The sequence below is a fragment of the Chaetodon auriga genome, chromosome 20, assembly GCF_051107435.1.
Source record: "Chaetodon auriga isolate fChaAug3 chromosome 20, fChaAug3.hap1, whole genome shotgun sequence".
NCBI classification, from domain to species: domain Eukaryota; kingdom Metazoa; phylum Chordata; class Actinopteri; order Chaetodontiformes; family Chaetodontidae; genus Chaetodon; species Chaetodon auriga.
Window position 1 is genome coordinate 1,217,579 of NC_135093.1, and position 16,219 is coordinate 1,233,797.

General features: G+C 42.1%; 1 protein-coding gene across 1 annotated transcript; it reads right to left on the reverse strand.

The window, feature by feature from the left end:
- Positions 1-3,632: 3,632 nt before the first annotated feature.
- On the reverse strand, positions 3,633-8,499 carry ccr10 (chemokine (C-C motif) receptor 10). Its single transcript, XM_076760570.1, has 2 exons — positions 8,475-8,499; positions 3,633-4,808 (listed from the first exon to the last, which is right to left on the reverse strand). The coding sequence occupies exons 1-2, from the start codon at positions 8,497-8,499 to the stop codon at positions 3,640-3,642; spliced, it is 1,194 nt and encodes a 397-aa protein (XP_076616685.1). The 3' UTR covers positions 3,633-3,639.
- Positions 8,500-16,219: the final 7,720 nt, after the last annotated feature.

Here is a 16,219-nt window from a genome sequence, read left to right on the forward strand (position 1 = left end):
CACATGCTCAGCACACCTGCAACGACTGGTTCACTAGCCGATGAGTCAAAACTGATGATTGATCATTTCAGGATTTGCTGCTTTTCTCTGTCATTTAGACTTCAGACTGCTTCTGTATTGATCCCAATTTGGGAAATTGTTTTGTTGCAGTAGCAAACATACAGACAAACACAAAATGTATACAAGAATTGTTTAAAAAGTAACAAAAAAGCAGCAAAAAATATGCAAATATATGATAGAAATGAACAGAATTTGGCTTTTGGGCGGCTGGTTGCACAAAAGAAGGAATCTGAAGACATTGCTTTCAATTGTGATGAGCATTTTTTGACATTTTGACAAAACAAATGAATTGATCCCACACACACGTATTATCTATGTACCCGAAGTCTGATTACACCTCAGTTTGAAGTGTGTGTGGAGGGAAGTGGAAATAAGCTGCTGTTGAGCTTCATACAGACGGACGTCACGGCCGAGCTGTTGTATTGGATGGCATCAGACTGCGCAGGTGTATCTAATAAAGTGGCCGCTGAGCCTCAGGACATAAAGCTCAGGACATGAGTTTCCACCTAAATAAATCAAAACAGCATCAAGTCGGAGCTACAAACTGTCAGTGAAAGCAGCAGCAGGTGCACATGAACAAACTAACAGGTAACAAAGGGCCAAACGTTGGCAGCTCACAGAACCGGATCCCTCAAAGCCTCATTCATAGCGTCGTGTTGCCTCACCAGAGGCTCTGCTAACACCCTGCGTCCTAACAAAACACGGCTGTGACACGGCTGCTTAAGAGGATCACACGTTTAATCACAATCATAAGTTGTGCAGCAGCGCTGACGTAACTTCCTGCTCAGCGAGGGACCCTGTTCGTAAGCGAGCTGCCGGCCGCGGAGTGAATGCAGCGTTACTGGAAGGCGGAGGCGGCTGTTAATAAATCATGAGTGTCACACTGATACCTGTATGTCTGGCCACACCTGGTCAGCAGCACACAAGACATAACGAAGCGTGACACATGGTAGTGAGTGACAATTTAGATAAATGTGCTGAGGAGCGTAACAGATACTGATCCTTTATTCTGCATGTGAGTCCAGTTTGAAACTGATTTAAAGTCTCAGTGTGAAGTTATTGATCCGTCCACAGCTGCCGCACACGACCATAAGCTTTTATACTGTGTCACACAGGTGGCTCAGGTTCCATAAAGCCAATAAACCCATCAGTCACTGAACAGAGAACTAGTCCCTGACTGTTCTCATAATCGATGAATCATTTCCAAAGCAAACAATCTGAGTATCACCACGTTCCAGCTCATCTGCCAGAACTTTTATGTGACGTTAAACCGAAGATCTCTGGCCTTTGGATCGTTGGTCACACAAAGAAAATGACTTGAAGACATCATCTGAGGGAATTTTCACTATTTTCTGACATCGTTTAGACAGAAAAAGCCCTGAACTAACGAAGAAAATAATATGCAGATCAAACAATGAAAATAATCAAAAGCTGCAGCCCTTTCTTGTGTTCTGATCCTGATAAACGGTTTCACATACACAGCTGTGACACCGTACTGTAGTACTGTGTCCACTGCATGCAGTACTGTCATGTTTGTAGGTCAGACTGCTTCAGAGCCTCTACAGCAGGCTGACACCTAGTGGTCAAAACGTCACACTGCAGCAGGAGAGCTCTGCACCTTTTCCTGCCACAGTCTTTAAATGTTGGGCTGCTTTGAAAACTAGAGGTGAAGTGGAGTAAATAAGAGCACTGTTCATGAAATCCTTTAGAAATGATCTTTATGCTGTACATTATAATCAAAAGGGTGTTTAATCACCTTCAATAAGAACAGGAGGGTCGTTTCTCCTCCTGGTTAACTCATCCATCTCTCTGCAGTCAAAGGTAAAAAACATGGTTCTTATTCAATTAAAAAGAGCAAATAAATATGAGTCATAGTGTCTTCAGCGTCTGTTACAGCAGTGTTTATGATCTGTACCAAGAACCTGAAAACCGCCTTCATAAAAACCATGAACCATGGAGATAAATAAAGTGGAGACACATGAGGTCTAGATGTGAATCTGTGTGACAGCAGGGGGTGTATGAAAGGCAGTATGATCACCACTGCTTTACGTTTTCACTCTGTCTGCTGTGTGTCATTGTACGTTAAGACTGCTGGTGGGTGGAGAGATGAGACATCGAGATATTAAACGCATCAAAGTTTAATCGAAAAAAGTGAAGAAAACTACATTAAAACAAACACTAACCTGACAATACAATCAACTGTGAAACAAACTCAGTAAATCTCACTCATAATAATAATAACATTGCTTCTATGCTAATTTGTGATGCATAAAAATAATTATTACAGTCCAATGATGATACACAGCTTATCAAAAAAGACCTACCAACAATAGTAATGTAAATATATTAACAGATACAGCAGACAGCCAAAGGACACTCTGTTAAACTCAACTCAAACCCTGGAAAACAAAGCAATATCAAAAAATATACACGGTATATACAGTACATCTGTACACATGGAGCATCAGGCAGAGCACAGAAGGTCAAAACAAAAAGGAAAAATCAGTTTATTCTGACTTTATCTGAGTGAAGCGAGTGCGATGAACATGAAGCTCGACAGATGGCAGCGTGAGCGCTCCATTCAAAGATTCGAGTTCCCCGAAATAAAAATGTGGAACTGCTGCCTTCATGGCTGTGGTTAGGTTACGAAAATCCGTGGCTCCGACCATCTGCTTGGTGTCACCTGATCTCTGAAAAAGCAGCAAATAAAGTGTGACCAAACACTTTCTTAGTGACTCTCTGGTCATAATGACTACAGCTGATATCAAACCTCAAGACTGTTTGAGGAACAACTGAAGTGTGTCAACGGCAACAAGCACTCGAACCTCATGACAGCTGCGATGATTTTACTGCATCCACCAAAACATTCACACAAACATTTTTGATTCAAAGACATCACATGAGCAACACTGACGAAGCCTGAACGAGCCTGAACAGCCTGGACTCTGTAAAACAAACCAAACCAGAATCAAGCCGTATGTCTATTTAAAGCCAGCGGATGAGACAGATTGACCAAATTTATTCCATTTTTATGCTGCGTTTAGGAAATTAAAAATAAATGATGGCAGCAGCTACGTCCAATCGTTACATGGAGAATAAGTAACACCAGCCAATCTCATCCTGCTAAAAGTTAGCTTAGCTTAGCTTGATTCTGGAAGCATTAATATGATTGGCACATATCTAAAATTCCTTCTTAATGTATCTATTTATTGAAATTACTTCACATCTGTGAGCTGTTAAACTGCCTGAAACTTCACGTTTTTGTCTTAACTTTACCTTTTCTATATGTTCTGCCCTCTGCCTCCGTACAGCAGTACACCTCCACAGTACACTCTGAATACAATGTTTGAGGGTCAACAAATGAAAAATGTGTTGAAGTATTCTAGAAACAGAATATCAAAAGACATTTTACAGATAATCAATTAGGAACAAAGTAAGCCTACAAGCCTATCAATGTGTACATCTATCATTTACAAGTAGTCCTGAGTTGACAGTACTGTGTTCACTGCATCTGTCAGTGTACACTGTGTGTACTGTATGGACATCTAACAATGCAAGTTTATAGTCTGCTCTAAAATTTTAATGGGCTCGTGGAAACTGACTTTTGGTGGGAGAAACTGCGTCGCAGCTGAAGTGACTGCGTTCGGCGGACGTTGGCGAGCAAGCTGAGAGCACCGTGACTGGGGGGGAGGAGGGGGACATGGAGCTGACCAACTGCGGCACCAGCTGGAGGCCACATGGGCAGCCCGAGTCATGGATGAGCCTCAACACGTCGTTACGGAAGCGCACGCCGACCAGGGCGTACAGGATAGGGTTGAGGCAGCAGCGGGTGTACGCCAAAGTGCAGGTGATGTACTCCAGCAGGAGAGCGCAGAACTGTCCTGCCATTTTACGAGACAGCACCACGGTGTACGGCAGCTGGAAGACCAGAAAAACCAGCACCAGAGCCACCATCAGCTTCAAGGTACGCTGCCGATGCCACTGCTTCCCCCGCCGGTGCGCTTGCCCTTCCCACAGCACCCGGCCGATCAGAGAGTAGCATGTCACCATAATTAAGAGGGACATGCAGAAGACCGCAATGATGGCTCCGTTGGTGGCCATTTTGACTCTTCCACTCTTTAGCATGCCGCAGTACGCCTCGCTGCCGGACCCGGACACCCCAGAGAAGAGGATTTCAGGCAAACTGAGGAGCACCGCAACAAGCCACACGCCTACAGCAGCGACTGTCCCAGCCGCAAATATCCGACTGCGCAGCCTGAGCATCTCTTGGGCTCGTGCCACCACCAGGTAGCGGTCGACGCTGATGCAGGCCAGCAGCAGAAGCCCGCTGTAGGTGTTGATAGCGTAGCATGCTCGCATGGCCTTGCAGAGGGTAACGGGGAGGATCCAACCCAAGTGAGTGTCGATGGCCTGTAATGGGAGCGTGAGGAGCAGGAGGAGGTCAGCCAGCGCCAGGTGGAACAGGAAGACGTCGGTCATGGAGCGAAGCCGGTGGCGGCCGTAAAGAGCAAAGGTGGCCATCACCAGGAGGTTTCCCACCACGCCCAGCAGGAAGATCAGGCAGAAAACACAAGTCTGGAACATTTTGATGGTGAACTCCTGCTCACCAGCCTCACACCAGCCAGAGTTCAGGTCATAATCAACGGAGTCCGTGGCGTTACTTATATTCCAAAACGAGTAGTTTGAAAATTCATAGTTATCAAGGCCGTCAAGGTCGTCAAGGTAGCCAGTATCGCTGTCATCCATCACTGGTGAGGAAAAATAAAGACTAGTGAGTGATTTATCTGAGGAGGATAAAAGCGTCCCATGACTAAAAGGTAAACCAATCTCTGCGACTTCTAAATCAATGTCATCAACATCGCTGGTTATTATTTGAAGCACCTACATTGAAGAAAATTAGAGACAGTAATGAAAATTAGTGACTGTTCACTTAAAAAGCAACCGTTAAAACGAACCCAGACTGTGTGTTTAGTGTTAATTAGCACATGCAAGTATGCTAAATATATGCCAGCACTGTCATTGTGAGCATGTTAGCATACTGATGTTACCACAAGTGTGCTCTTGAGGACAGCCGTAAGAGCCGCTAGCGTGGCTCGTAGTCTCACTAACATACAGTACATATGCATCATTACATGTATGCACTGTGTGCGTGCAGCAGCTGAAATGTAAGGACGAGTTCAGCTTTGTGGCAACGCACCACCACAGCATGAGTAACAAAACCCATGAAGATTAGCTTTTCCAAACAAACGAGGTGAGACGAAGACTGTGAGCTCTGACACCTTTAATCACGGCGTTCAGAGAGAACAAACAGGACGAACAGATGAGCCTCTCTTACAAAAAGAGGATGTGCGAACGCAGCTAAAAAAGGACCTTCAGGTGGAATTTGCTTATTATTTTCTGCAGCTGATAAAACGCTTCAATCAGAATGTCGCCTAATGAATGTCGTCTGATGTGAAGCCACTGCCACTTCAGGCTTTAAGCCACGAGTGTCGGCCGTCAGATGAGTCTTTCAAGAAAACATTAAAAAGAGGAAGTAACAGTCTCCATGTGATGAATTCATTTACACCATACAGTTATTGAGAGTTGTGAGTTTGGACCAAATACCAGCTAAGACTGCCAATAAAACCCTCAGCAGGTCTGTAATGAACATTATGAGTCATTTTGCATCTCTTGCGTGACAACTAATTATTTTTCCAAAACATGTGGAGACCAGAGTTTGAGCAGAACACTGTACTTCACGTCACGATATCAGGAAACACTGCCTCCTCCTCACAGGTTGAAAGTGAGAGACCTGCAGCTCTGTTCCTCACTTTGAGTAAGCAGCTGTGATATTTTAGTCATTTTGCACCAGGTTGCGTGACACTGGCATCAGGTCGTTGGCACAGGGGAAATGGTGGGTAGCTTGACGGGCCACAGATCAGTCAGCGTCGCGTGCTAACGGCCTTTATAGGCAGTCTCCACAATCACCATTTTTCATTTCATCTTTCACCGTCTGACAGCTACTGCAGACACTACTCCCAATATGAAATTATGCTCCTTTATTAACTTATAACTTATAAGAACTTATAACTTCTTTATTTGATGGTGGAGACACACATTAAGGATTTCCCTTAAAGGTAAGAGGAAAAACTGTAAGAGAAAAATGTTCCGTCGGCAGTTTGTTGGACAGGTTGAAATTTGATATTTCTAAATTTTCTTTTAGTCGGTGATTACTTCAAAAACAGTTCGGTTTGCAGTTCAGTGTCGCCTTGACCGAAACGCACATTTTCCAGGTTGTGTTAAATACAGGTTACACTATTTAACTTCACACACATTTTCCAAAAAGCCGAAAGGAGGAAAAATGAACAAATTTAATTTAAATGTAAATTTTGGTCCATATGTTCAGCAGCTGAAGGGAAAAGGAAACATCTAAATTTGAGTCACGGGAGGACGTTTGTTTTCTGACGAGCTGCAGCTCAAACTGACAGTTCTGATTCATATTACGATTTTTAACTTAGTATAATGACAAACTTCGTGTGCTCGAGGAGTTAAAGCAGGGCGAACCCTTCCACAGCGCAGCTCCTTTATGGAGTGTTTGTCGTGCACTTCATGATCCCGTCTCATTAAAACATGAAGCAACGCTCCATCGACAGCTCGAATTCTGCATTTGATACCACTGATCATAAAAAGCTCGTCTATGAGCGTACATGACGGAGGCTCAGAGCTTATTGTTAATTAATTAAGTGCCACGAAGGTCAATTTTTCACCCACTATGATTTCCAATAAACACATTATTAGTGATCATTATCACACATTTTAACGTGGCTCGGTCCGTGGATGCTTTGTCTTCATTCCCTCTGCCGTCTCCACTCGAGCTCTTCAGTCAGATCAATTATTGACACTTCTGTGATTAACGCTTCAGTTTCACACACGATATGACAACAGACAAAGGTCCTAAACCACCTCACACTTCACCGTTCATTTAAATCTTTTCACACAGTCTAAGGATTGCTGGACGATGGAGTGCCACTTTTTTCAGCTTTTGAAACTATTTGAATGGTTTATGTTCACTTTTGAACAAATCTTTATTTGCAAATGCGTGACAACATGACAGGTGTAAGTAACCGATGTTCTGCTGCAGCTCGCGGCCCTCGCTGTCCCTCCTCATGGTTGAATGCCTCTTAAATGTTTGTGAAAACCTGAATATTGCATTTGTTTCTTGTGCTGGCTGTCTAATGTCACACTACATTTAAAGGTTATCAGCTCTTCATTTAAAACCATCTTTATTTGAATGAGATCTGAACAAATAATTAATGTAAAACTTCCATCTAAAAACATTTGCTATCAGCTGTCAGTGTCGCTCTGCTGTAAATATTGTTCAGTCCTGCAGTTTCCTCCTGTAATATATCATTTATTATCAACAGACTCCTGCAGCTTACATCATAATATCTTTGACAGTCAGGCTGAAAGTGAGAGCCACATATTGTTGTTGGAGAGTCTGAGTGGGCAGCAGTTATGTATTTCAGTCATTTTTCAGCGCTGTGACACGCAGCGGTCGTCAGGTTGTCGGCATGTGGGAACCCACGAGCAGCTTTAACATCCCCAGCGTCACATGCCAGCACAGTTTCTGCTTTTCGCCTTCACTGCAGCTAAATAACAACATACATTGATATATTTCTTTTTTCTCTCTGGCTGAATGTCAGAAAGTTTATACTTTATTTTCTCGTGACATTCAAACTACAAATCCCAGGTTGTATAATTGTATTTGTAACTTTAGAATATAACTGGAGTTAAACTGACATTTTAATAAACATAAGAATCTGTAGGTGCAGCGTTCAGCTGAAAGGATTCTCGTATAAATACATGACAAACCACATCAATATGAGTCACATGAGGACTTTGACCACAATCACGCTGCAACTTGGTTTAGTCTCTTGGATTCATCTGTGCTACAACCCTGATGCCAAAAAAGTTGGGAAACTGCATGAAACCCGAGGAAATGTGTCGCTCCTGTCCCGACATGTTTGAAACGTGTTGCAGCTTCAGATTCAGAATGAGCATAAATTTACAAAAATCAAAGACGCTGATGAGGAAAAACGTTAAATATGCCGTCTTTGTGCTGTTTTCAGGTGAGTTTATGTCAGAGAGGATCAGCAGGTGATCACAGCTTTCTGAAATCAGGACTGTAACAAACTTCACATTTTAATATCAGAGTGATAAAATAACTATAAATGTGAAATATGTGTAAGCTTTGTCAATAAACGTATTTATTTAAGTACCTTATACATATATGTGTAATAAGTTGAAGCATTTCTAAACTTAATTAAACTCTATATCTTACTCATACTCTATCTGTCAATCTACAAACATTATCAGCCTTTTTAAAACCCGTTTTTCTATCTAAAAGCTGCCCAGACCTCCTCCAGTGATCTTACCTGTGCTGTTTGAAGTGTTAAGCATGTCCCTAGTCCTGCCCCTTGTGTCTGTGGTGGAGATTTGAGAAGCTGGCACTCTTAAAAACAAGCCCGTGGGCTAAACCGCCACCATCTCCAGCCAATGAAACGGGCTCTGTGTTTTGCTGACCTTGGCATAGCCCCACATTGGCTGTTTGTATCACCGGGAGTCAGTGAAGGATGTGAGCATGAAACTCTGCTGATGCCGTCGTGGTGCTGTCACACAACACTGACTCTGTGGGTTGCTCATGATCTGTCATCTCTATTGAATTTGGTAAGAAGAAGTTGGGACTGCATCCTAATCTGCAGACTTCTGTTAGCAGTCAGCAGATGTTGATCGACCATCATTCCTGTAACACATCTGTCACTAAGTGCACAAACACTCCTGTGATCTGTAGTGAGCGCATTAGTTTTAATATTCACAATCTCATTTTGAATGTATTGTGCATTTGACAATATTTTCCCTGTGACAAATCCAGAATATGTGCTAATACGAGGAGACAAAAGTCAGTGAAATGCAGAGAAAAACAAGCTGAGGGTTCATCAGGCGGACAAACATCTGGGTATGACTGCCACAAAACCAGTTCACAGCCTCTCGTTTGTGGATTTAACGCAGCCACATGCGGGTCTGACTGATCAGGTTAACTCTGAGGCATCAAACCTCACAGAGGGGGGGCCCTCTGGGGGAAGGGGGGCAGCGTTTAACCACTGCTGTGAGCCTGCTGGTGCCTTTGGTGCATCTGCACCCCTTAAACTTCAAAGCTGAACTTCACATTTAGTTCAACTTTATTTACGTAGCTGACAAATAAATTACAACAGCAATTATTTCCATTATCGATGAACCTGGCGATTGTTTCTAGATGGATCAATTCATTGTTTGGTCTATAAACTGCCAGAGAAAGGGTGAAAAATGCCCATCACAGCTTTCAGGAGTCCAGCGTGGCGTCTCCAAACCATCACCAACCCAATGACGGTCAGTTTGAAATGACAGAAAACAGAGACGAATGAAAATCCTCAAGCTGAAAAGGGTTTTTACTCCATTTTTAAAATAGCTGCTGAGTCATTTTCTGATTATCAGCCCTAAATCACACAAATACAACACAACACGATGAGTCAGTCACACAAAGCAGCCAGCACACACACACACACACACACACACACACACACACACACACACACACAAATACCAGTTAAACCATTAACAGGTATGATAATTTTACAATCTCTCAGCTTCTTTTGCAGTTTCTTTGTTTTCCACTGCAGTGCATGATACCGGAAACGTATCTGTCGTCATGGTTGTTCACTTTGAACTAAAGGAAACAACTCGAGTGTGGCCTTGTAACTGAAAATGCAATTATGCTGTTGCCGCCATCAGTGACCTCTGACCTTTTCATTTAACTGACAGCGGTGACGGTACAGTAGCTGTCTTCAGTGCTGCGTGGCTGCAGTATGAGCGTAAAGGCCCTCCGGTCCAGTACGAACAGTTCAGTGGATTGGATGACAAACGAGCTCTGCTCCTGTACAAAAATCCGATTTGACGTTGTAGTTTTTCAGTGAGGTTTCAAAGTGATAACCTGCTGCTGTTAACCGAACTCCTACATGCTAACAATGCTGTCCTGAATCATTTATATTGTGCATTTTAAAGGCCCATTGACAGACAGGCACTGCAAAGTAGCTGTGCTGTTTAGTTCATAACAAACACTTGTTTCTATTAAAAAAAAAAACATAATAATACAAGATAGCATCATCTGCATAAAAATGTACACTTTGATGCTAAATTGGAAAATAAATATTTAAATATAATGTAAATAGCCCAATACAGATCCTTGTGGGACACCTTTATCAACCAATTGAAAACAGTTTGTTGAATAAAACGCTGAGAACATTTTGAAGTATCGTGTTAAAAATACAATTATGTCGTCTTTTAGCGCCCCCTTCTTCTACATTGGTGTAATAGTTTTCAGACTGAAGAACTGGCATCACTGACTGATTATCGCTATGAACCAATTCCTAATAATTACAGTGGCAGATGAAAAGCATCCACTGGCTTTTTTTGGGGTCGATTTTCTTGCAATTGTGTTAAAATCTACAGTATGTTTTTGGATGTGACCCAGCTGATGTTCCTCATTAGCTGCACAACAGAAAACGTGAAATGAATCATTAATGGCTGATTTAATGATATTTTTTCAGTTTCTGGTTTGTGTGTGTGTGTGTGTGTGTGTGTGTGTGTGTGTGTGTGTGTGTGTGTGTGTGTGGGCGATTAACCCCGCTGACTAACTCACGCTGCAGACATGCAGTCTGATCACTGCAGAGATGTTCACGGTGAGGAGCATCAAACCACACTGTTTGATGTTGGCACGAGCTCATGAGAAAATGTGCAGCAGGTCGATGTGAAAGGATTCTGCTGATGGGAACCGTTGGCAGGTCGACAGCTGGGCCGACATGTTGACGATCCTTCATCCACACTGTGGTTTTGTTAACTTGTGATTTCTACCCTCCTGGCTTGTTTGTGAGTGTGGTTCTCGATCACTGATGTGAAACTGTTGACCTACTATTCAACCTGTGAACACAACGCTCAGGTTGAACACTGATTGGCTGCTTCACCTCCTGCTCACGCAGAGCTTTACTTAATACTTCGATCTATTTTTATGAAAATCAAACAATGACTCTGATTTTGCGTTCATTAACCTCAACACTTAATTGTTTCCTTCAGCTTCAGACAACATCTTCAGGACGTCTAATGGCCTTCAATTAAATATTACTTTTCATTTTAGTTGATTTTAAAATGTTTATTTGAGTCGTGTTCAGTGTATTCTCACAGTTCAACACATATAATTCATTCCTGCTTTATAGATGACTAGTATGCATTAATGAGAACGGCTTGACTGCAAAACACCATCAGGTGTCAGTAATTAAAGTCTTTAATTAACGTGTTCTTGCATCACGTGGTTGTAAATGTGATTTTGATTTTAGAAGTTGTGCTTGTTAAATGGTTGATCAGTAATCTATAAAGATTTAAAAATGTACTGTGAACCAACAAGACCACTGGAACTGATAAACACCTCACAAACAGGGCTTTTAAAAAACTAATTTAGTACATGCTTTGCAGTGTTTCCTCGACATTCATTCAGGAGTGGCGGGCCACCATTCCTAAATCCTAGCCGTCGCTCCTTCAAATTTCTTTTTTTTTCCTTTTTTTTTTTTATTGTCACAAATACACCACTGCAGCATGTCTCCATCTTCACAGCAGTACGTTAAGGGCCCGGTGCCTAACGTGAGTGAACTGATCGATAGCATTAAGCTAAAATCTACACGCCATGATGTAACTGCTGACTGCATTTTCAGATCAGCTTGTTCAAATATTTCTCTAAGGAAGACAGCTGATGAAGATGAGCAGAGGAGCAGAGTACAGCAGGAGGAGAGGAGAGTGAAGGAGCAGGAGAGCAGAGTGAAGGAGCAGGAGAGCAGACTGAAGGAGCAGGAGAGCCGAGTGAAGGAGCAGGAGGAGAGCAGAGTGAAGGAGCAGGAGAGCAGAGTGAAGGAGCAGGAGGAGAGCAGAGTGAAGGAGCAGGAGAGCAGAGTGAAGGAGCAGGAGAGCAGAGTGAAGGAGCAGGAGAGCAGAGTGAAGGAGCAGCAGGAGAGCAGACTGATGGAGCAGGAGAGCAGAGTGAAGGAGCAGGAGAGCAGACTGATGGAGCAGGAGGAGAGCAGACTGATGGAGCAGGAGAGCAGAGTGAAGGAGCAGGAGAGCAGAGTGAAGGAGCAGGAGAGCAGACTGATGGAGCAGGAGAGCAGAGTGAAGGAGCAGGAGAGCAGAGTGAAGTGAAGGAGCAGCCTCTGAGCTTTAGAGCTCTTCTATGAAAAACCCAGAAAAACTCGTTGTTCTGAGCCTGGGTGCAAACTTTGCCACTGATTCTAAAGCCCCATCAAGAAAGAATTTTTTATTGTTTTTATTTATTAAATTTTATTGTTTTATTTATTTTTTTATTTTTACATTCAGTCCTTAAAAAGCAGTTTTCAACTGGCCATTCAATAAATAGGTTGTAAAAGTAAAATCTGCAGTCAAGTGTCATTTACGCCGCCCTGGCTCCCCGGAGAGCCCGCCCCCGCTGCTGAAAGAAATCCTAGAGGAAACACTGCTTTGAATGAATTAAGATACATTAATTGCACATATAGCTGAGCTGGGTCTGACCTCCGACCTCGCTGCTCAGCTCTTTGCATCGTGCTGATCTTTCTTCTGAAAGCACTCCTCGCTCTATCAACGGTTCCATCGGCCCTTTTCTTCACTGTAAACCTTCTGTTCACCGAGTCCAGCGACGTTTTGTCACCTGCCTCCCTCGTGATCTTAAAGCTGTATGTTCATGCATGTTTTAAAGCTAATATAAAGCAGCAATGACACTAATTAACAAAGACCCACTACGTTTAAAAAAAAAGTTCAGGCCAGTGTCAGAAAGATCAAAAGATCAGCACCGCCTTCATTTTATTTTATTATTGTTTTTTCAGTTTTTCAATCAGTTATTTTCTTGTTTGATTTTGTGTGTTTTTGATTATTTAGCTGCATCTAGTTTTTCGTATTTTGCCCTTTGAAGCAGAGAGTGAACCTGTGAACCAACAACTAACTGTGTCTGTTTGACTGTGTGTGACGAGCTGTTCCAAACATATCACGACATCACATTACGCAGAACAACAGCATTAAAAACCCTCCGTGATCATTGTTCTGATTATAATTAGCAGGAAGTGGGTAAATCAGCTATTTCAGTGAGATTAAGACTGCACCAATTATTTTCACAACAGGTTAATTCTAATCTGCAATTATAGAAATGATTTTTTGATGAATGAATTAAATGTTTGGCCTATAAATAAGATCATAAATTAGCAAAGAATGTGCTTCACAACTTCCAAATGTCTGGTTTTGTCGAGCCATCGAAGAAAAGCTGCAAAAACTCACAAATAAAATTCAAGAACTGGAGATTTTTTGCATTTTTGCTTGAAAAGTGATTAAAATGATGAATTAATTGTCAAATAAGCTGCTGATAATTTTTCTCGACTGCCTCATTAATCGACTGATCGTTTCAGCTCAGAGACTCACATCGTAAAGTTTTAATGTCTCTTAAATGAGCTGAGCAGATCTCGCTCCATGAAGAACCTCCTCGGCCTGAAGTGCGACGCCGACGATCTACTTTCAGTTCTGCTTCACAGTCTTTGGCTTCCCACCTGCACCTGGAGTCAGATCCAGACCTGCTGAAAGCACTTTTGATTATGTAGTCCAGCTGTGTCCATGTGCCAAAGAGACCTGGACGTCTCACTGACTGTCCGTCTAATTCTTCTGTTGCTCTTTGTGCTTCCTCGTATTTTATTTATTGTATATTCTTTGGCACATGTCACTTGTTGCTTTATGCTTTAATAAATTGAGCTGTACAACCAGTGGCCACTTTATTAGGTACATCTGGACAATCGAAACGTCCAATCCAATACTACCTAAAGTCTACGTTCATGTGTTCACACCGTCACGGACTGTTTCAGGTCTGAGGTCACAGGGGTCGTGTTGTAAACATGTTTCTAATATTCTGCTCCTTCATTTCTGTAAACGAAGGAAGGACAAAAAACATGCTCGTATTTCTGACTGTACACAAAAACCTAAACTTGATGACGGTCGAGTTTGTGTCTGGTGGTTTGTGTTGAATTCATCAGATTGTTCAGGTGTACCTGATAAAACACGTACATCAAACTGCTCAGCCATTAAAAAAAATCCCAACGGTATAATTTCTAACATTTCTGAAAGGGTTATATATATATATATTTTTTTTTATTTTTTATTTATTTTTTTTTTTTTACATATTCAGAACAACATAACATTCCGTTTGCATTGAATCATCACCTTTGTTTGGAGTTAAATAACGACTGAGGATTTAACTTGTTCCTTTGATTCATCACTGTGACCTGCAGGAAAACACAGCCTTGTTTTATAGAGACGGTCGATGTGAGGCTGCTGTACATATTTTATTTTCAAAGAGGGAAAAATAAAGTTTCAGAATTAAACAAAGTCTCACAGAAATGTAAAAAGCGATGTAACAGTGGACTGATGGTTCCAGATGCATCGTTGTCAAATGATTGTTTATTTTCTTTTTCCATACGCTGACTGTATGAGAGAGGTACGACAACAGGTTTTACAACCTGCACGCTTCATCTGAAATGAGTTTACGGGTCTTTCAGTCCATCTGTGTCATTCTGAAACAGGAAAAGCTGAAGGTGTGAAGTGTGTGAAGAGTGGGGGGGTTTGGCCAGAGATGGTGAGAAAAGAAAATGAGTTTCAGATGAAGTGGAGCAAACAACAATATTTAGAGGAAAACAAAGAATCCTAATGACAGCTGCTCATTTTAACCACTGGAGGGCGAGTTGAAGCTGGTTTACTGATGATCTCAGCAGCAGAACTTCAGCCGTCACTGCTGTGGACTGAAGACGTCCACGTATTAATATGAATTCACAACTCAAAGGGTGTCGCAGTCGCTCTGTTTTACTGACTGTGGCCTGAGCTGTTACAGGCGACGCGGCTGAGCTGCTGTCAGTGGTCTTGGTTTGGAGAAGTACTCTGAGGAAGTATGTCTGTGATAATATCAGTACTCTGTTACAGTACTTTACCTGAAAAACATGAACCCTTCTTTCATTCAATGACAGAATGTTGGTCCAAACACAAATAACCGTATGAGAGCTAAATAAAAGAGTGTAAACTCGGTGAAGCTTCAATGTAACGTTCAGATCATCCTCGTGAATTCTGTCTGTCCATTTTGACCCTTCGGAGCCACAGACACGCTTCAGTCAGTATGAAGTACTGAGGCTTCATACCCGGCCTGCTAACAGGCAGTACTCTGCTGTGGTTTATTTGACGTGTGGACATGTTACAGGTGGTGTGATGTGTTTTTGTGTCCTCGCTCGTGTGGCGCCAGTCTGAGGAAATGTTTTTTAAAGGTGTTAACTGATAAAAAAAAAATCTGAAACTTGTGGTTTCTGGATTCAGGTCTAACACTTGAATGTGAGCTACAAGTGATGAAGCATACTATATTAAAGGAAACATTCATCCAAAGAACTGTGTGCGTCCTGATTTCTTCGGCGATGTTGAGCACAGGGAACACACAGAGCACATTAACACAACAGAAACATTTCCTTATCCATTTAAATCCCCTGCATTAGTGTTAAAAAAGAATAATTTCCTTTGTTTTACAGCTCGTTATGAATGATAATAACAACGATAATAATAATACTGTTATCATAAAAATAAAATAACTGTTGCAGTATGGATAACTGGAAAAGTGGAAGAAGTGATTGTCACTCGTCGTTTCGTCTTATTACATCCCCCTCACACACAAACAGCAGTCAGTTGGTCGACAGCACCACGGCTGTGATATCATGTGGCTGCTGCTCATCCTTCATTTGCTTTTCTCAATTCCAAAAATGTCCCTAAACATCAGCATGCAGCCAAGCCCTGAATGCCAGAACAGCTTCCTGTCAGTAGACATAAGTCATTACTCAAAGCTCTGACATCCTGCACACTGAAAACCACAAAGCACAGGAAGCTGTGGCTTTTTACACTCAGTAGGTGGTGTGTTAGATGCAGATGCGTACAGTTCTCCTATAGAGTACTGCGTTTAAACATCGCTGGCATCACATTTTTCTAAAAAAAATCCAAATCAGTATGGGTTTCTGTATAAAATACAGGAAACCTGTTGCCG